The sequence below is a fragment of the Engystomops pustulosus genome, chromosome 3 (assembly GCF_040894005.1).
Source record: "Engystomops pustulosus chromosome 3, aEngPut4.maternal, whole genome shotgun sequence".
NCBI lineage: Eukaryota > Metazoa > Chordata > Amphibia > Anura > Leptodactylidae > Engystomops > Engystomops pustulosus.
In genome coordinates this window covers 61,406,473-61,429,620 of record NC_092413.1, presented here as the reverse complement: position 1 = coordinate 61,429,620, position 23,148 = coordinate 61,406,473, and the positions used below count along the sequence as shown (strand labels likewise).

Here is a 23,148-nt window from a genome sequence, read left to right as displayed (position 1 = left end):
GTCGATTCAGTTTAAGATGTAGGATAAGATTTAAGATACTCGTAAAATATGCTGTAACAGCTTGAAATTTATCTAAAATTATATTTAAATAGTATTGAAATGTAATAGTACATAACTTTACTGCAGATTGTAACATTTTAGAGTGTTTTCAGCTTTTTTTCTTTAAAAATATTGGGGCAGATTTATCAAGCTGTCTGAAAGTCAGAAGATTGCTAGTTGCCCATGGCAACCAATCACAGCTCCCCTTATATTCAGGGGCAATGGTAAAATGAAAGCTGAGCTGTAACTGGTTGCCATGGGCAACTAGGAATATTTTTTCAGACAGCTTGATAAATCTGCCCCATTATGTCTAGTAAGTATTTATGTAAAAAAAAACTCAGGGGAAAAACAGCATAAGGCCCCCCGTGGGGGCCCATGAGCTGGCCACACAATATGCGGCCAGATCAACTAACTTGATAACATTTACCGAATGTCTGCTTTATGTTGACTTAGTTTGCTAGAGTAGAGGCCATGTCTTGCTGCGGCATTGCTACCCCAGAGCTGATATCCCCCTCATTCGCAAGCTTGGCAAACCTTTTGGGGTGTACCAGATCCGGACTAGTCTCCCTGCAACTCTTCGCTCAACCCCACCTTCTACATGTTACCCAACTAGCTGCCCCCTTACTCTGTACCTCCATACTTCCATCCCCACACCCATCTTCCAGAGAGAGTTTGTGCTCCAGGAGTAGCAAACTTCGCTCAATATTGTCAATTGATCTCAAACTTGAAACCCCCTCAAAGGTTGTTCAAGGAAATCACTCATGGCACAGGATGTACACAGTGTAGCATTGCCACATATGAAGTCCATTGCGCTAATGGGGAATACAAGAGAAAAAAATGGAAGAAGAGAATTCACAGAAAAAGTTTTACACAAAAAAATGAAATTACCCGCTAAAGTTTCTCAAGCTTAAGACCCCTAATCTCAAGACCCACTTTGGACACTGCATCACCTAGGATCAATGGACACTTGCTTTTCTGTTTGCTATTAAATAGGTTACATGCCAAAATATGCCGCTGCAAAACCCAGCAAATTGTCCATGTTCCATCATAATAATCCCTGAATGTTCATCAATTGATTTATCATCCCCGATTCTTATTTTAGTGCTGTCTGTAAACTGTCTGTAGATCTTTGTTTACATGTTTGGGCACTGAGGGGGAATGCCCCCCCCCCTCCCTTCTCCCTGTGTGTGTCAGCGAGACTGTGAGGAAAAAAAAAAAAAACTGTGGAGATCACCATGGACTAATGGAGTGAGAAACAGGAAGTTGTTTATATGTGCATATATATGTCTAATGGAACAGGTTTATTAAAAAGTGGCCAACCCCTTTCACTTGTTCCTAATAGATTCAAACTAAAGAAACAAAAACTAAAATTTAATTTTAAAGGAAACCTACGAGTTAGAATGGCAGGGGTAAGCAGTAAGTACACGGTTTAAACTTTAGAGTAGAAGAGGCTTCGGCAACATCTCTGGCATTTCCTATGTAGGCGTCGAAGCCTCTTCTGCTCTAAAGTTTAAACAGTCTTAACACTAACGAAACTAAGCACGGGCACCAGCTCACCCTGAGCTGGTGCTCGGTACTTACTGCTTACCCCTGCCATTCTAACTAGTAGGTTTCCTTTAACAATATAAAAAAAAAAATCTTGGAAAACAATGGAATGAAAAACTGTCCAAACTTTAGGTGTACAGCCCTCCTGCTGCCTCTGTGTTAATCTACTGCTTGACTGTAGTCATTACTAAATTTCTGAACTACAATTGCACTAAATTTCTGAACTACAATTGCCAAACAACTAAAGTATTTTGTTTCCCCCCCAACATTATCTTCTAAATTAAACAAAAATGCTTTCATGGGAATAACCCTTTACATTTGAACAAAAATTTAGTAATGCTCTGCTGTTACTTCTGCCAACAGATACATAACCTAAAGCTACAACAATAGCAATATACTATCCACAAATAGGTATGTGATTACCTTTAAAGTCAGATACTGCAACGAAATGGAAATGTGGGTACTTGAAAAACCTATATCTCTGGCAAGTTGCATAAGAGATTAAACTGGTTTCTATGGCAACTTATTGCCTCCCTTACTGCTGCGAAAGTAGGATGTCACTTGTGCTTTACAAGCAAGGGAGAAAATTCCATTTATTTAAACAATTTGGTTTTTTTTCCAAGTTGTAATAAGGAGGGTCACCCAGAAAACAGGCTTCGTCAGTAATGACAAATCTTATTGCCTATTGCAGGGTATGCTCCACTGGTTAGAGGACTATTTCAAGGTCAGGATGCTATGCCAGCTAGTGATTGTGCTGTGATGGTCACTGCTTACTAGCTCCACAGGAGCTTCCAGCAGCAGATACAAGGTAACTGCAGCCAGACAGACATGACTATCTGCTGCTCAGAGGAGTCCTAACCAAACATGGATCATAGCAGTGTAGCAGCCCTCTCCTCCCTCCACCATAAGTCAGGTCACACAGGAGCCTACAGCAGCAGATACAAGGTAACTGCAGCTAGACATGACTATCTGCTGCACAGAGGAGTCGTCCCCTCGCATGGATCATAGCAATATGGCAGCCCTCTCCTCCCTCCACCATTAGTCAGGTCACACAGGAGGCTGCAGAGATAACACAAGTAACAGGCTGAGCTCTGATCTCTCCTGATGCAGTCCTCCTCCTGTACTCTCGACCATACACAGTCCCTTCATGCTACCATGCTGTCCTGCAAAGGGGCCCCTGTGCCTGACTAGCAGGGAAGTAGCTAAAGATCAGTAACATGTGAGAAGCTGTCACCTATTTATCTATCCAAGTCCTATTATCTATCCATCCATCTCATATCTATCTATCTCATATCTATCTGTCAATCTAATATGTATCTATCTATCTTTCCATCACCTGTCATCTATCTATCTATCTATCTATCCATCACCTGTCATCTATATCTATATATATATATAGATACATTTATTTATTTTCTTATTCAAGTATATATTGACAATGATTAAAAGGAGAGGAAGCAGTGTCAGGGCTTTGGTAGGTGACACACAGCATCAATAGCAGATTCCTGCTGTGCTGGGGATCAGTAAATGCAGGGACTATTTGAGTAAAGCTGGTGGAAGGAGACTGAAGGCTGTTTGCTAGGCCCCTCCCACATCTGCTTCTGTGTGGAGCAGAATAGAGGCTGAACAAGCATCATAATAACAAATAGAAAGATATTTTCTAATTCCAGGTAACTATTACAAATAGATTTTTGAAATATTTTAACCTTTTTGACAGCTTTTTGTAGTAAATAGTTTTGTGGCATAAACCCTTTAAGTGTTTTGGCATAACTTTCATCACACCTTATCAACAGCAGATACATTCCAACAAGATAAAGATTATGTTGATATATTATCATTTCAAAAATTAGGAAAAAACATAAAAACTCTTCTGCATCATAAAAATTCAATTATGAAAGTCACTCCGCAGTGATGACGTTTTCTCGGCTTATGCTGGGCAGGACAAGGCTGGAGCAGTGCATAATTAGGGAGAGGAGAGCGCTGAGGCAGCCACAGGAGCAACAGAGCCTCATTTTCATAATATAATCATTTTTTCAGCAAAACCACTCAGTTCAGGGATTAAACAAGCTATATTTCTGCATCAGTGTGGCTACAGCATTCTCAATGTAGATTTGGTTTGTAATACATAAAAGCAAATGGTAGATTTCAGTTTAAACCTTTTTAGAATAATCTTAAAAAGTATTGAACTCTGTGAGAATAATCGAATAATCTATTATAACAATAGAGCTCATTTCCACACATAAAGCTGTCATCTTGTATCCTATTTCTTATTTCCTTAATTAAAAAGAATAGCAGAGAATCAAGAAGCACATACATGCAAAATAAAAATCTGTACTATAGGACTAAACTACATCTCTCTGCTAGCCAGTGATTGCACTAGACACTTGGCTTTAATGTCCAGTGCACACACCTACCCCGTTTTACAGTTGATGAAAGGGAGGCAGTGGGTTGTAGTGGGTCTCTGACTTCATCTTAAAACGCAGCGTCAGCCTATGCATCTGTCATGTGCATAGGCTGACACTGCTAATACCCTGCAATACATCAGTATTGCAGAGTGTTATCATGAACAAGCAATCAGATGATTGCTTGTTCATGTCCCGTGGTGGAAATAGTAAAAAAGTTTTTAAAAAATGTTATTAAATAAAAAAACGAATTAATAAATCAATAAAAATGCCCATAAGCCCCATAACATAACATAAGAGACATTTAACCTCCAAAAAAAGTCCAAATCATAACACAAACCCCACATATATAGTATCACCGAATCCGTAACAACCCGTAGAATAAAAGTAAATAATTATTGATCCCGCACGATGAACACCGTTAAAAAAACTGTAAAAAAACCCACCAAAAATGATTTTTACCTATTGAATCCCACAAAAAATGCAATAAAAAGTGAACAAAAAACATATGTACTCCAGAATGATACTGTTGCAGGGTACAACATGTCCCGCAAAAAACAAGCCATGGATCAGCTCGAAGGCAAAAAAGTAAAAAGTTATGACACTTCGAAGGCGACAATGCACAAATGATAGATTTTTCCCCACATTAGGGTTTTAGTTGGCAAATTTAGTAAAACGTATGAAAAAATATTCAAGTCTGGTATCGCCGTAATCGTATCAACCCATAGAATAAAGATATAACATGATTATTAGGCTATACAGTGAACACCAAAAAAAAAAAAAAAAATCCAGAAAATGCTTTTCTTTTCCTTCCCTCAAAAACAGTTCCTAAATTTTCAACAATAGGGGATACCAACCCCAAAATGGTAACACTGGAAAAAACATCTCATCCCGCAAAAAAACATGGCCCCAATAACGAAAAAGCTAACATTTTATAGTTAGTATCAGCGAGAAAAGAGCTAGGCAAATCATTACATGAAGAAAATACATATCTTTTTATTCCAAGTAAAACACATATCAATATACAAATCATATTAAAAATATACCAAGGGAACCAGGTGTCCCAGATGACAATAGGGACCACACAGAATACCAAAACGGCCCCCCTCCGTCTAGAGCCCCATAGGTGAAAGCATGTCAAAAAGTGTTAGTGACAGTGCCCAAAAATAGGGCCAATGAAGTAAAGGAGGGTAAATAGCAATGCAGTTCTAGCCTATTTAGTACCCCGGAGGTACCTTCCGGTGTATACAGTTATTGGCTTTACATATTGCACTTACCTGCAGGCATAGTGAAAAACAGGCAGAGGGCAGTGTCCGCTTGAAGACGCGCCCACCGCGTGACGCATCGGTCCACTGAGGTTGCGCACTGGGCATACATCACCATGGTGCGCCCGACCCGATCACGTGGTCAGGTTGCCGCTGCCATGGAGATGCGTCCCGCCTGTGTGCACTCCCCCATGGACCGGCACGGCGCACGCGCCTAGGCGCGTCAGCAGAACGCCGGGATGTATGTCAACAGGTACATATGAATAAAATATGTGCGGAGCACATGTGCGGAGCATTAGAGCAGCTAGTCATGACAACAGTTTGGGTCTTCCAAAAGACTTTAAATTGCAGCCGGTCCCCAAACACTTTCGGGAGAAACACAACTGTAACCCAAAGGGACTCACAGTACGCGGAATAGATAGGGTCCTCATGGGACTTAGGGGGGGTGACGGGAAGAAAAGGCTTTTGCAAAAAGAATTGAGGTGGATCACCCTACTGGACACCATACAACCAAAGGGTCTCAATGAGGCAACTAGCTTTAAACCTTTTTTATAACGTTTGTCCAGTTACTTTGATGTTGTGTCTAATTTTTGTTTTTGTCCTTGCCTGTAGATAACATACAAGTTCTAATAAACACAGTCCGACTTTTCATAGTCTTTTCATCTCGGGACTCCCGGTATTTTCAAGAAGAAGAAAAGCGTCTGAGTGGCGACATTTGTTGCATTTTATACACACATCTTTTAATCATAATTTTTTGGGGGCACAATGTACATCTATATGCCCCATTGCATGTATACATGTGATATGTTCTTTTCATACTTTGTTTTTTTGCCTTTTTTTGCCTTGGTTTTTGCTTGTGTTGTGGCACTGTGGTTTTCTAGCCATCCATACGGGTTGTAACAGGTGTTTATTATGGCCTTTTTTCCTCATGGTATCATACTGATTTTGGCACGTGCCATATTGATATGTGTTTGCACTTATATACACTTTATCCCATACTGATAGTTATGTATCCCATGGTTTTATATTAAATGTGGCCTTCTATTTCTCATTTTAACTCCCCATTTCTTATGCATGGGCACTTTAATCTTAGTGTTTACACATATTATTATTGCTTCATCACATATGCACTTTATTATGCACTTTATATCATGGTCATGGCTCTTTTGCTTGCACATACATCAGGATATCTGGGACATCTTTTGGCTTCCCAGAATATAAATTTTAAAGGCATCCTGTTATATATAAATGTACCGGTGTATCTGCTCATCTATTCTTGTTATGTATAACTGCAAATATGTTCCCATTTATTTACCCACTGTTTATAGAACACGTATGTTTATTCACTTATCCAGCATATATGTCTGAGCATAACTTGAAAGACGGATATATGGAATAACACATGTATAATGCATATTGACTAATCCCCTTTTTCTTCTGTCTTCCAAACCTTTTAATGCTAAACATTCACAGGCAATTCTACTGTATTGTATTGTATTTTATTCATATGTACCTGTTGATATACATCCCGGCGTTCTGCTGACGCGCCTAGGTGCGTGCGCAGTGCCGGTCCATGGGGGAGTGCACACAGGCGGGACGAGTCTCCATGGCAGCGGCGACCTGACCACGTGATCGGGTCGGGCACACCATGGTGACGTATGCCCAGTGCGCAACCTCAGTGGACCGATGCGTCACGCGGTGGGCGCGTCTTCAAGCGGACACGGCGGATAGATGTATATATAGGAGGACACAACACACACTCTTTACCTCCTGACGAAGCATCAGCGAAACGCACGTCGGGGTGTACCTGCTCGGCCTTCTTCCTGTCTGCCCTCTGCCTGTTTTTCACTATGCCTGCAGGTAAGTGCAATATGTAAAGCCAATAACTGTATACACCGGAAGGTACCTCCGGGGTACTAAATAGGCTAGAACTGCATTGCTATTTACCCTCCTTTACTTCATTGGCCCTATTTTTGGGCACTGTCACTAACATTTTTTGACATGCTTTCACCTATGGGGCTCTAGACGGAGGGGGGCCATTTTGGTATTCTGTGTGGTCCCTATTGTCATCTGGGACACCTGGTTCCCTTGGTATATTTTTAATATGATTTGTATATTGATATGTGTTTGACTTGGAATAAAAAGATATGTATTTTCTTCATGTAATGATTTGCCTAGCTCTTTTCTCGCTGATACTAACTATTTAAATTGTTGAGAGCTGTGTTTGTGTATTTGATACCGGGGCACTATTGGTTTAGCTAACATTTTATAGCCTGCAAAAAAGGCCAATGAGGAAACTAAAATGCTGGCAGCTGCAGGGCGCTCCCTACCTCCTGCGCCTCGCTGTGCGCCCCTACAACAAGTAATGGCCACATGTGTGGGGTCACTGTACTCGGGAGAAATCGCATAACAAATTGTAAGATGGGTTTTCTCTCTAAATTTTAGAACTGCCTGCAGGCACTGCCTGAAAGATGGAGTCTCTGACGTCATCTTAAAACACACAGGGGCAAATTTACTTACCCGGTCCATTCGCGTTCCAGCGGCGGCTTCTCCGCTCTGGATTCGGGTCCGGCCGGGATTTAATAAGGTAGTTCTTCCGCCGTCCACCAGGTGGCGCTGCTGCGCTGAAAGTAAACTCATCGCGCCGGAATGCACCGAGCTGGACCAGGTGAAGGTAAGCGGTCCTTATGCGACACATTTTCGGTTTTTAAATGCGGCGGTTTTTCCGAATACGTCGGGTTTTCGTTCGGCCACGCCCCCCGATTTCCGTCGCGCGCATGCCAGCGCCGATGCGCCACAATCCGATCGCGTGCGCCAAAATCCCGGGGCAATTTAAGTACAAGCGGCGCAAAACGGAAATATTCGGGTAACACGTCGGGAAAACGCGAATCGGGCCCTTAATAAATGACCCCCACAGTGTCAGCCTATGCATGTACATAGGCTGACACTGCTAATACCCTGCAATACATCAGTATTGCAGAGTATTATCATGAACAAGCAATCAAAATTTTAGGGCTAAATGAACGTATAACCGACAAAATTTGACCATTCTAAATTTCACCTCCATTTTGATTCAATTACTATGAAGATCTCAAGGGATTAACAATCTGCCTAATATCTGTTTCTGATCGTTTGAGGGGTGCAGATTTTAAAATGGGTTGGTTATATAGGGTTTTTTTTTATGATAAATATATAAAATTTCATTCAAAACAGTATTTATCCCCAAAATAGTCAATTCTGAAAATACGGAAAACAGATATTCGATTTGTAAGCCGTGTGACATCAAAATAAATTATCCAGACATTTCAAAAATGATTAAAATGTAAAGTAGACAAATGGTAAATGTTATTCAGCAACTTATTTAGGTGGGGAATGTATCTGCCTGAAAACGCAATGATTTCAAAAATGGCTAATTTTTTTTTTAAAAAAAACATTTTTTCTTTTTTTTTGTAAATAAACGCAAAACTTATCAACCAACATAAAATGAAATACAACATGTGAGGAAAAAAAAATCTCAGAATCGCTTTGATAAGTAACAGAGTTCAAAAGTTATAACCATATAAAGCGACGCAAGTCAGAATACAAAAAATGGAGCTATAAACTGGCTGCATCCTTAAGGGGTTAAATGCTGCAGCCAAACGGGGAGTCAAGTACAAACAAACACATTGTGGCTGCACAATTCATGTATACAAAGATATTGTGCTTTAACTATAAATATTTTTTCATTCCAATTTTTCCTCATTTGGAAAATTCAACTGCAAAATGCTAGGCTCCATTTATTTGAAAAACTGCTCAAATATAGACAAGGGTTTACCTGGGGACAAATGTTATTTTTAGCTTTTAATGTTTCATTAGAATAACGGCACATTCACTTACCTACACAGCTGCCTATTTGTTATCCATAATTTATCTCATTTTACCAATTTAGGCCCCCCTGAGTGCAGCTAGATCCTCAGTGGAGGAAATACATAAGACAATAGGAAAGGTCAACTAGTTAAAACAGTTTCTACCATGTACATAAGTTCAATTTCACACAACCACACAAGTTTGCATAAATAAAAAAGGTTTTTTAAACAGTGAAAATGGGAAGTGTACATTTAAAAATAAAGTAATTCCAGAATTCCTGTTGTAGGAGATCTGGTTTACAAAAGCAAATGTCACTCTAAGTGCGGGTGTCTGTGTAAATATAAATCTAATGTTTAAAAAACTATGTATTTTGATAGCACTTAATATATTTTTAAGATACCTGTCATTTCTTTTTAGCAGAATTTAAACTTCATTAAAAGGAGCTTTACGGTGCAGCTGGGATTCAATTTAGAGCTTCTGTACATAAAGTGCGAGCCACAATACTGTACACATGCCATGCACTATGGGTACATATCTAAATAAATATGATACAGTGGTGCCTCAGATACCCCACTAATTATCCAAACCTTATTATCCCTATTGACGCCTCTAGATAAAAAGGTTTTTGGAACCATGGTGGACATCCACAGGTTTCTTACCCCATGGGCGTGTACAATAATTCTTTATCTCTTGCCTTCCATGTTGTGGCTCGACTGTGTCAATAGAAATTGTTTCCATATAATCATATTATATTAAAAAAATAAAAAAAATATAGCTCTTTTGTACAAGAAAATATTTTCCATTTTGTCAAATTCTGAGGCCAATAACCTTTTCACACATTGGTGTGCGGACCTATGTAGGTTATTTTTTTTGCGTTATGTGCTGGCGTGTTAATTTATATCAATTTGGGACCTATATGACTGTTTGATCATTTTTTTAAATTCAAATATTCATGGATGGAAAAATAGGGAAAAAAAGTGTTGATTCGGACATTTGGGCCCTATTTTCCGTTACAGCGTTCACGGTAGGGAACAATCTTTTTGACAGAGCAGGCATTGTGGGATGCAGTGATTCCTATCATGATTATGATTTTTACTATTTATTTTTATATGTGATCTAGGGACAGGGGGTGATTTAAACTTTTACTTGTTTTACAATAAAAATAAAAATGTAACCATTATTTCAGACCCTCCAGGGTACTTAAACAATGCAGGGTCTGATTGCTAATACAGGTTGTCCCCTACTTAAGAACACCCGAGTTACAGAATATCCCTAGTTACAAACGGACCTCTGGATGTTGGTAGTTTAGTGTACACTAGCCTTCGGCTAAACAGTTATCAATGGTGTCTGCAATTAAGCTTTATTGTTAATACTGGTTTAAAATCCAATTGTCAAAGAGACCAAAAACATTTTTGGATGGGGTTACAGTGATAAATGATACAGTTCTGACTTACATACAAATTCAACTTAAGAACAAACCCACAGAATCTATTTTGTATGTAACCTGGGGACTGCCTGTACTATATAGAGCAATACTACTGTAATGCAGTATAAAGCAATATTACTGCTGATCTCTAATAGCCTGCCATCTGCTGGCTATAAGAGATCATTACACATGGCAAGTCTATGAGTCTCAATGAAGGGATTAAAGGGGAATTCCAGGAATATGAATATCTGCTACAAAAACCCATAATGTTATAAATAAATGAATATCACAAAACTCAATGTCATTTATCACAGAATGGAGCTTATACTAATAGTTTGCTTTTAAGAATCACAAAATTGTATAGGCTTTCTAAAGTAGGTGGAGTGATCTCCATGATGGCCGCCACAGAATACTAAAGGTCCCATGATTCTGCAGTTCTCACTAACAGCTCCTCCCTCTTAACCTCTGCTACCAGTGATGATCTTACAGACTGTCTTGCTGGGCTACCATAGTAATGATGTGTTTAATTTCCATTACTGCACATTACCTCACTGAGATGGTGTCTCACCACAACACTGGCCATACGGTAAGCACTTCAACCAACCGACTACAGCCAAAATTGGTGCTTATCACATGACCTGACCAGGCAGGTGTAGGACATGTGATGTGGCATGTGACCAGCGGCCATCTTCTAAACCGTCTCTGCTCCACTGGGGAAGAATGGATTGAATAAAGGGCCAGTAGCATTTAAATTCATCATTATAATTTATGTCCGCAACATTTTTCTGCTAAAGGGGAGCAACATTTTAAATAACTAAATACACATTATTTTAATTATAATTTTAATGACCCATTTGAATATCAATTAGGCTTATTACTGAAATATCCCTTTAAGCAGCAACAATGTGTAATGACATAAAACCTTAACCCAACCGCAGTAGGGTGAAAGTATTGTACTGAATTATCTGACATTCAGCTGTACAAAGAGTTTCATAACAAAGTAAATTTCTGACATGCATAGGCAATCAATTTAGATTTCTGGTCAAACCTTTTAATATTTTCATGGTGTAGCTTGTGCTGCAAGAATGATCACAGCTTTCATTTGCACACTTGAGCATTTCTTTAAGGGCTTTCATTAAATTTCAGCACCACTTTAGTACAAATTCAGCACATTCATGTATTGACAACCAGTCTGACATGTAAGCAGATCCTAATTCTAACATACACAAGACCTTATCTTATCAAACATTATACTCATATTTGTCTGATGCACTCCACCCTTCCTAATGTCTTATCACAATGTGAGAATTTTGTTCTCATGTGGGTGGAGGGCCATTTGTGTGACAAAGTAAATATAAGCATATACAGACTTTGTAAAGCATAGGAGCATAATGAAAAACATTTTTTAAAGAGATTGGTTGAATAATTTGGAAATTCTCTCCACATCACTTGATATATTTCATAAAAAGCACTAAATCCTGCAGTTTTCACTTTGGACACCAAGGCTAATAATAGACTGAAACTTGCTAAGGACTCTTTGTGAACAAACATGGTCAGTCTTTGGAAAAGAACCTCTGTGTCGATTCCACAAACCGAGCACAGCGCAGAGGGCCCGGGTGGTTGCATTAAAGTGAAATATGATGAAAGACGTCCCTGCCAGAACAGCAGCACTGACAACTTGTCAGCACTGCTTATTGGGCAATTCTGTAGCAGATTTCTTTGCAACATCACTGCCTCCACCACCAACAATAGAGGATATTAGGGCTTATTTACACATCCTCTCTACAAACAACATGTCTAGAAGCTCTCCATAGATCACAATAAAAGTCTCCATAACCATGAACCGAAAATTGGCTAAAAATATCTAAAAGCAGAAAAACATATTGCAGGTGGAACAGAACGGATGTATGATGGCTTTGCTCCTGCTACCAGTACTTAACCCGTGGACATCCATTGCCACTAAAGCCCCAAAGCACCCAGTAACTCCAGCACTAGCTAGCTAAGGGTGGTACCTACCCATCTGTACCACTCTTTAGCGTGCTGGGACCCCCGCCAGGCTGTCAGCCACTGAAGCTCCAATGGGCTACTCCTGGCCCCATCAACACTGTAATGGGCTCCATTTTGGCTCCCCGGGTCCCATCCACCAGTCCGGGATCTGTTTTGGGGACCAAGATTGCCCAAGAGCCTCATGTGAGGAATTCCAGTGGTGTGGCCTCAAGTTGCTCCTGCAAAAGACTTCAAAAGACGTTCTGGAAACCTACTCTGCAGCTGGGTTTCAGGCCTCAACCTTCTCTGATGGCTCGTTTCATCAGCCCCAGGAGTACATATCCCGCACCTCATCAAGGCAAAACGTGTCATCCGCCCCTGAACCTATCTATATTTTTCATTCCCCAACTTCAGAACGCAATAACTTTTTTATTTTTCCATATAAAGATCTGTATGAAGGCTCATTTTCTGCATAACAAATTGCACTTCAGTGACTGTAATGCATTTGCGCCATTCTCTTGTGGGCTTGGATTTTATGGCTCTCACAGTGCATCCCAAATGACATGTCTATTTTATTCTTTGGGTCAGTACAATCACGAGGTTACTATATACGAGGATATAGATATATATATATATATATATATATATATATATATATATATATACACACACACACACATACATAACAAAGATTAATACCTCCTGTACAGCCTTTTAATCACTTTTTATTTACTATGAAAAGTGTGATATTTTACGGTACAGGGTTAAACGCTTGGAATAACCGTTATTATATTGTGATAGATCGGACATTTGGGGATGAGGCAATAACTTACAGATGACCTCACAGGTTGGCGGCGATTGAATCTAGTATGATCTTTTTGCCACTTCAAACAAAATTTTAATAAGTGATCAAAGGGGATACAGTTCCCAAAATCATGAAAATGTAAGCTCAAAAAAAAAAATTACACCTTACACAGGCCCGAACACAAAAGTGTGAAAAAGTTATTGACATCACAATTTGATGAAACAAAGAATTTTTTTCCATTTTAAAAGGTTTTATTATTTTAAATCTATCTATCTATCCATCTATCTAACTTGCAGGAGGTATTGTATGCATGAATACTGTCATAAGGTCCTGAAAGGGAGATTGGTTATGCACAGTTACAGATTATATGACCCTCCATCTCCAGCTATTTTATTGACAGGAATGGCAGCTGTTGAGATAAAAGATATTTCTGAACTAAGGACTTATTCTTTAAATTTCATGAAAACAGGGCAGAACATTTAACATACGTCTATTGCTAAATTTTACCCTGCACCCCATTACAAAAAACATGAGGCAAAATGGTCAACTCTTTAATAAACAAACTTTATAATATATTTATAATTCATGTTAGATTTCTGTGCAGCAGCCATCCCACTTATTATCTATTTTTATATAAAAGATAAAGAATTAGCCATTTGCAAAATTTCATTTGAGAACGTATTTATTCCCCCCTCAGCACAATGACCTCTGTTCTGATGAGCAGATCTTGTAAACTCTCCCCTATAGGTCCATTAAGTAAGCCCCTGGTGATTGTATATATGGCCCATGATCCATATACTGAGTGGTTTTAATTGCAACTGCAGGCCTTTAAAAAAAAAAAAAAAAAAACCCAACTTAATAATATATATATTTAATATAAAAACAATTTAAGGTCAATGGGTCATCTCCCCTTATAACCCCTTAATGACCGCCCTATCGGCTTTTTACGGCGGTCAGTAAGGGTGCTTCTTTTGAGGCGACGCCTTTCTATGAAATGGGATTTCCTCCAATATTGATCTTGCTCAGTAAAATTGAGCAAAGATAAGAAAAACTATATAAATGAAGTATCACCGTAATTGTAGTGAACCAGAGAATAAAGGTAAAAAATAATTTTTTACGTTATGGTGAGCAGGGGGGGGGGGGGAGGGGGGGGAGGGGGGGGAGTGCTAAAAAGCCAAAATAAAAATTGATGATTTTGTTTGTGTCCCCCTTGAAATAGTTAATAAAATCTCATGAATAAGTTATAGACCTCCAAAATTAATTTTCTGTACATTGTATCTCATCGCGCAAATAATTAGCCCTCATATGATCCCATTACCAAAAAAATTTAAAGTTTTAGCTTGTACAATGTGACAATACAAATCTGCTGTGTAAAGTTTCTAAATCGCATGTCCATATTGATTTAACCCTTGTGAAACACTTAAAGGGTTACTTGACTTAATAGAAGTTGTTTTACATACGTTGAGGGGGTGAAGTTTCTATGGTGGGGTAATTTATGGGGTGTTACTATTATTTAGGCATTTCAAAGTCACTTGGAAGCTGAGTTGTCCCTCAAAATGTGAGTTTTGGGGATTTTCATGAAAATAAGAAAAATCGCACCTAAAGTTCTGCGCCTCATAACATTCTAGAAAAATTACAAGATGCATAAAATATCATCCCAACATAAAGCAGACATTCCGTAAATGTTAATTATCAAGCTTTTGGGTAGTTTTGCTTCCTGTCTGGAAAGCAGAACATTTCAACCTTGAAAAATGAAGAATTTTCACGGACTTTTGCCAAATTTTCTATTTTTTTTTTTAGAACGAAACGCAAAACTCATCACTTAAATTTTACAACTAACATGAAGTACAGTGTGTCACGAGAAAACATTATCAAAATCACCCGGATATGTTAAAGTGTTCCGAAGTTATGACCAATTATCGTCACACAGGGCAGATTTGAAAAAATCGAGTCTGGTCATTGAGCTGAAAACTAGGGTCTGTGATAAGCTACTTTCACAATGAGATTTGTAGCATCCAGTGCAGACAGAGTGGATGAGGCTCATATTTTCTTGGATAGTAAGTTCAGTTGAGAGCTTTTATCAACAGAGGTTACAAGTGACAAGGAAGGACACCCAAAACGATGAACTATCAGTGTGGGAGGACAGCAGGAAAGTATAAAAATACCAATTGCATACTTTAGCTTTTATTTACAATTTGCAGTTTGTCTTTTACTGCATCAATACACAAAGTACATTTGCTGTATGAAAGGATGTAACAGGCAGTCTGTTTACTTAAAGGGCTGTGGTCACAGACAGAATTCAGGATGTAAATATTACCAAGAACAGCAATAAATGACTAGAAATTGATCTTTGGATAATGTACCAGTAGTCATGAAAAGGAAATGATATTTAGAAGAGTGTGACCTAAAAGATGGTCAGAACACAGATTTGTCCACAGTCTAACAGGCACTATCAGGACACAAGGATATTAAAGGGACAGTTATTATTTTGTACATCATTCTATTGCCTAATCAGCAGTAATAAAGAACATTTAAAAAAAAAAACAAAGGCAAGGCCGCACCCACTGAGCTTTAATAGGCTAGGGAGGGATTTAAATGGATTATTTTAATTTAAATTGTGTTTATTATAAACTTTAAAAAGTTACAGAATCCCATAACATATTTTTATTTTTAGCAACACATTCCTGTCATATCATCGCAGCCATTAAGGATACTTCTTCTGACCCAACGCCTTTCCACGGTGCCTCATCAGAAGATTGAAGGATATTGCGTCTTGTTGGTGCAGTCACTGTGCTATAGTCTCAAAGCCGAGGCGAGGCTCTAATACTTCTTAGACATCGTAGTCCGTGTTTGACCACGGTGTCTAAGCGGGTGTATCAATGGTGACCAAAAAAAACTATACTTTGTAGAAGGCATAGAAAAAAAAAATAGCATGTGCATTAACATGGAAAATAGGAGCAGCGATACTTTTGTGTTTTGTTTCCCCGTCCGCCGTCAAGTGAACACAGAAAATAACTTTTAAGACTGGCACATTTCTTTGACAAACCTAGTTTGTGAACATAGCCTTATGGAATATTCCAGTCCATACATGATTAATGAAATCATCATATAACTTTATAACTTGGAAAAAAGCACAATATTTAATTTAAGGCATAATCGAGAAACTGAAGTTAAACATCAGATTAAAAACAGCTTTTGGAATCCCTAAAATACTTTATAATGCTCCATTTGTACTCATTATGATTTAAAGGGGTTGTCCCACAAAAAAAAAAGTTAGACTATCCACGGGATAGGGCCTAACTTGCTGATCAGTGGGGGTCTCAGTGATGAGACCCCCACAGATCATGGAAACTACAGTTCCATAGAGATTAATGGACCGTCGTCTCCATTAGTGTGACGGAGCGACGAGGGGTCCGACGGAGGTACGTGGGACCCAATCGGACCCCTCGTTTTCATGATATGTAGGGGTCTCATTAAGGCACTATCCCATGTATACGGCCTAACTTTTCTTCTTGGGAAAACCACTTTACGGTATATGCGCAATATACATACACACAAACTGAATAACAAGTTATAAAAGCAAACCAAGGAAACAAAGTTTCAGGCATTTTTTCTTTCATATGATAGAATGCTCTTTTTCATATTCCACGCTCCGTTCCAGGCACACCCAGGGCCTTTGTGGCTGTCATGCCTAATCTTTCTTACACTCTTCCAACATGTTCGCTGTCACTCCTGCATTTAGGTACAGCTGTTATGTATTCACCTTTATGATTGGATCCTGCAGGATCCTTAACATCCGTGAACTGTCCGTGAACTTCAGCTTACGTACAAGATAGGTTCTGTAGGTTTGTTCTTAAGTTGAATTTGTAAGCAAGTCGGAACTGTATATTTTATAATTGTAGACCCAGACAAATTTTTTTGGGCTCTGTGACAATTGGATTTAAACGGTACTGTCAGTTTTACACCAACAGTCGCACTATAAGTCTACATTCACACCACTGTGGTGTGCGCTCAAGCTTCAACCAATGGGCTTGCATTCCAATGAAAATTAAAAAAAAAAAAAGTCTGAGCTGCAGACTCATACAGCTCTTGCAGCTTGAGAATCGGCTCATGCACAAGGCTACAAAAAGCATGGCCATGTTAATAAGCCCACAGAACTACAACAATGGCTAGCACATGGCCATGTGCACAGTGCTAAAGAATCAATGTCTGACTGGGCACAATAGAGTTCAGTATTTACAAAGATCTACAAGCACACACACAAATATATCAGGCTGAATAAATTCCATTTACTGCGTATTTTACAAATAAGAGTAGAACACAGTTGCTGAACTGCATTGATTCAACTTCAGTGAATATCTGGTATCATGCAGAGTTTGGATGAGCTTAATCTTACCAATTTGTAGGAGTAAAATCCTCTAGCAGGATGAAGAATTATTTATTCTCTCCCGAAAGCTTTTGGAAACATTTATACGTCAACAAAAAATTAAACCATTAAGTACAGTTTATAGTTTTAAATATGTTGAATAAGTCACAAGTTCTTAAAAAGCAATATGGCTCAGACTGTCTCTTCTCCCATCATCGGAGGTCACACTCTGCTGACACACAGGCCACAAACAAGGGACCTCCATCTTGAATTTGCCTAATCCTGAAGTTGGGGTTCAGGAAGCAGATAGCTTGATTCTTCGCTACCATTCAAACATATGGGAGCTGATCTACAGTAACCTACTCTGACTACTAGGAATACTGAAGCTGGAAGCTGTGCTTGACAGGAAAGATGGCCTTCTGGAGACTTCAAACAATGTCCATTTCTCTTCAATATTTGTTTTTGACAGAATCCTTCATGCGCATTCATTTATTGTTAGGAAGGACAAGAAGTTTATTTATTGGTATTGTGATTACACAGATTTCTCTTTGGATTTTGTTAGATGAACACCCAACCATCGCAAATCACTAAATGAAAAATATTAGCAATAAAGCACTTAACCACGCAGTGGTCAATGGTTAGTGGTTTTTCATACAACGCTTTAACTTAACCCAGTTGAATATTCCCTTCAGGTTCTCTTAAAGATATCTTATTTTGCAGACTGTGTCTGGAATTTGATTCCCTGTAATTGTAGAGGAAAGTGTGGCGGTGTAGTTTGACAGCAGGTTTTTATGCTGACATTTGTATATAGACTTTTCATGATAATGGAAAGCACTTAAAATGAATGTATTGATGCAAGGGAAATGTTTGCCTAAACAAACCTGATACAGAGTATTTATGGCAGTTGATGTTCACAATAAAGTTTTGGAAGGAAGTGGTTGTACATCAGTACATCTTTACAGTACCCTTCATGAAGCCTAGCTCTCGGTTACAGACCTCTCCTAATTTAAAGGACATATACAATGCTCAACATGTTACAAACACCATGGGTCTGCAGAGTATTCTGAGAATCTCTGAATCCCTAAGAGTCATGGTTAAAAAAAAAAACACCTTCTGCTTCCAGTGTCTGGTTTGGGAATTGTTTTTATGGGCTGGTTTTTAATCTTGGTGATTATACGTTTGTGATTTTCTGTGCATTATTAATTAATAAAATATATATCTTGTGTAAAACTGTTGTTTATTTATGTTGATAGCTTTTATGAGGTCGGGATATAGGTATAAAATATTACACTTGTTTCAGCCCTGCTAGTAGTGTTAGCGAACAATTAATGGCATCAGCGGGTCCAATGACGGTCAACATTTTACGTAATAGATCATTAAAAGAAGTTTTAGACTTTTTTTAAGCTATTAATCTTTTTAAAAAAATCAATGTTGGGTCTGACTCCTCATTCTTTCCTAATATTCTATTGTATTGCCTATCGGCAATCACAGTGCCGAAAGCATAACATAATTACACAATTTCCATCTCTTGTCCTATACAAAGTAAAGATCCATGAAAGTGGTTTTCAGGTCTTGTGATTTATAAGGCTACTTAGGCCAGAAGTGTCTGTAGCTATGTGATACATAGTTATATACATAGTTATATGCAAACATTTATGCGAGCAGTCACAGCATAGAGGCTACATCAGCAACAAAGTCACCGATTCCTGTCTTGTGACTGCTCAAGCCACATGTAGTGGCTCCTTTCACCTAATCAGCAGTGTAAGCAATACAATGGGGAACACCACAGAGAACCGTAACACTGAACCGTAAGACAAGTTCCCACAATGTATTCTCTTCTGCCTCAGTTCCTTCATTCCCCCCTTCCTCTGGAACAAGGGACCTTAGAAGAATGTTGCCAAATCACACAGTGACTCCCTTAAAGGGAACCCCATTTGCATATATACAGCCAGTGACAAGTTCCTTTAGAGCTCTATTAACTGACTGACCCCCTTCTTTTAGCCAAAAACGGTTTTGATTACATCCACATAAATCACCTATTACCTTATATTGCCTGGTATCAGACAGGGCGTGTCTTGCTGATCTGGCCCCTCTGTTCTAATCCTCCCCTATGCCTCCTTACAGGTCACAGTTCATGTCATGTGACCAGAGTGACATAATCTCAGGTCCTTTAGCCTCTTAACATTAGCAAACTGTATCCCACGCATGTATCGCACAGATGAAGTCACAGCAGCCTCCATGGGCTTCTACTCCTCCATGGAGACTGCTGTGATTTCATGTGATCACATACATGGTGTACAGTTTTCTATTCTTAGAAGAATTATGCGATTATGCCAAAAGTCACATGTCATGAATGTAACACAAGGCTTTTTAACTGTGTAAAAAAATTTACAGAATATTTCCTATCTGTACATAGAGCTTTATATGTCTGTAGTTCAATATTAGCAGACAGTCACCCAGTACAAGGAGGCAGGGCAGGGATTTGAAGAGATACAGAGCTGTCAGTCACAATAATGGGGAGTGGTTCACTACCAGCCCGAGAAGAGTCACATATAAGACATAAGTCAGAAAGCTTATTTGCATATCAGAAAAATGTCTGTAATTAGGGTACAGTGCCACACTGGCAGCTAATTTTAGGTGATATGGGGAGGAATTGTGACCCTTCTGGTGACATGTCCTCTTTTATAGAAATTCTTGAGGGAGGGGGGGAATGAGGGAGTTGAGGCAGTCTTGAAGAGGAAACATGTCCCTGGTGACACTGTGAGCATGCTGGCAAGGTGCCAGCTACTATTTTAAATTTAATCTAGTAAAGAAATTAGCTGTGGATTTTTAGAAATAAAAATTAATAGAAAACAGTGAGAAGACTGTATTAATGGTGAAAACCTGATGGACAGATTCCGTTTAAGATTCTACTCAGGTTTCACAAGAAAGTCTCATTAAACTGTTGTAATTATTTTTGTAAATAGGAGATAAGGTTGAAAAGAAATAGAGAAATAAATATATAGAGAAAAAAAAATGGTTCGATCACCCAATCACCATAGTATCCTCTTGTGAGTAGTCCATGTGGCGGTGCACGCTACCAAATCCTTGACTGTATCAATCCAAATGCAGAGGAAAGTAACGGTTTGCGGCACACATGAGTACCACAAAGATGCTTGTGCAAAACAAATTCTCCTTTATTTAAACGCTGCAGGTGCATATTACTGGATAAAAATAGATTTGATGAAGACTGAATGAAGACACAGGTCCATCATGTCTAACCTAAAGTGTTAAAAAGTTGCAGAACTTGCATTTTTAATTTTATTTTCCAAGGTGTGCAAGGGATCTTGAAAATGCGATACACTAAACTGCCAGTGTATTACAATGCAGCGCTCCCCTGAGAATCTACACCCCTAAAATGTATGGTCTTCGGATGACCCTATTATAGCATGAACACTAGGGGATCATAATCATACAATATATTTCAATACAATCTTATAACAGTGCTAATACAGTAGTTCCCCATAATAGGAATCTTTGCACCAATCAATGATGGCTGGGCGAAAGGGGGCAGTATGATGGGCGCCCATGAGCCACAGTTGTATAAAGCACCGGAGCGCTTACTTGGTCAAGATCATGCCAAAAAAAGGTGTACAATAATCTGGGTAGCTGAAAACCTTCCTCACATTAGTTAAATGTTAGCATGTTGATATTCGAGTCTACCAACAACTGTGAGTATGGCAGGATTGCAAAGTAAACACCTCATTAATTATCTGAATGTAGAAAAAAAATACTGAAAATACTGATTTTATATATTTCTAGAGGAATTCAAAGGCAGTATAATTTATTCTGCACAGAGAACATAATTTCCCTGCATAGTTTTAACTATAAATATAAGGCACTAGATATCTTGCTGCGCTAAGGAATACCAAAATATCCTCAACAGTTTAAGCAGCCAAGATATAATGAATGAATAATGAAAATATTTCAGTATGATGGGTAGAACCAAAGTAGCAGCTCATCATGCATCACAGTAACGTAAGGTTAAGTGGTGATCTTGCCAGGTGATTATTTATTGGTTATCTTTAGATAAAAATTGTTCTTCCCAACAGAGTTTTCTGCAATTGGAGATTGAAATGCCCATTTAATAGCCTAAAGATAAATCTGTGTATTGGCCTCTCTATCCTGCCTTACTACTCCTTCAAGTGTTCTGAAACCTCCTCTGTACTAGAACTAGTCGCACCCCTTCCAAAGAAAAGGCCAGTTGACATGGTTGCACATAAGCAGCTCAATCCGGGTTTAATACTAAAATATATTTTATGTGTGCATATATATACCGTATATTCCGGCGTATAAGACGACTTTTGAAGACAGAAAAATCTTCTGTCTTCTCTGGGGTCGTCTTATATGCCGGTAATCCCGACCGCCCGCCGTGTATTCACGGCGGCAGTCGGGTCGCGCTGCATGGAGAGGGCTCACGGGCTGAGCCCTCTCCATAGCCGGTAAGTCTTTGCTGCATATTGCAGCAAAGGCTTACCGGTAACATCTGGGTGTTTTCACAGCGTGGGCTGTCGGCAAAGCTGCCGGCAGCCTCAAAAAGATAGTGGCGCATGGGCGCCGCCATCTTACCTGTGCTCGCTGCTCCCCGTGACGTCATCGGGGGCGGCGATCCGTCTCCATGGTAGCCTCGGGTCTCCCTAGGGAGTCTGAAAAATAGTATAAATAAAAATAAAAAAAGTAAAAAAAAAAAAATTATAATAAAAAAAACTAAAATTTCAAATCACCCCCTTTCCCTAGAACTGACATAAATATAAATAAACAGTAAAAATCATAAACACATCAGGTATCTACGCGTCCGAAAATGCCCGATCTATCAAAATATGATAACGGTTTTTCAATGCGTTTAACCCCGTAACGGAAAATAGCGCCCAAAGTCGAAAATGGCACTTTTCTGCCATTTTGAAAAATATAAAAAAAATCTATAAAAAGTGATCAAAAGGTCGTACAGTCCTAAAAATGATATCATTGAAAATATTATCAAATTTCGCAAAAAATGACACCACCCACAGCTCCATACACCAAAGTATAAAAAAGTTATTAGCGCCAGAATTTGGCAAAATCAAAAAAATAAATTTTTGTACAGGAGGTTTTCATTTTTGTAAAATGTATGAAAACATTATAAAACCTATACAAATTTAGTATCTCCTTAATCGTACCGACCCAAAGAATAAAGTAGACATGTCATTTGGGGCGGTCAGTGAAAGACGTAATATCCAAGCCCACAAGAAAATGGCGCAAATGCGTTTTTTCACCATTTTCATTGCATTTGGAATTTTTTTCCCGCTTCTGAGTACATGGCATGGAATATTTAATAAAATAAAAATTTAAGGTACAGTATGGTAACATTTACAGTAAAATGGACGATGGTAATGTTGCTGTTGTATGCCTTATGTTTATGAGCGACAGTTTTCCTGCTATATACCTGCATG

General features: G+C 38.8%; 1 protein-coding gene across 4 annotated transcripts in view; it reads right to left on the bottom strand.

Moving 5' to 3' along the window:
• STXBP5 (syntaxin binding protein 5) overlaps positions 1 to 23,148 on the bottom strand; it is a 468,111-nt gene that overhangs the window by 384,788 nt on the left and 60,175 nt on the right. Inside the window, exon 1 of one of the 4 annotated variants that reach the window (XM_072140934.1) lies at positions 2,008 to 2,094. The exons of the other annotated variants lie outside the window; for them this stretch is intronic. Within the exon in view, the coding sequence (XP_071997035.1) occupies positions 2,008 to 2,079 (72 nt within the window). The 5' untranslated portion in view covers positions 2,080 to 2,094. Of the gene's footprint in view, positions 1 to 2,007; positions 2,095 to 23,148 lie in introns of those variants that run through there. 4 annotated transcript variants of the gene reach the window in all.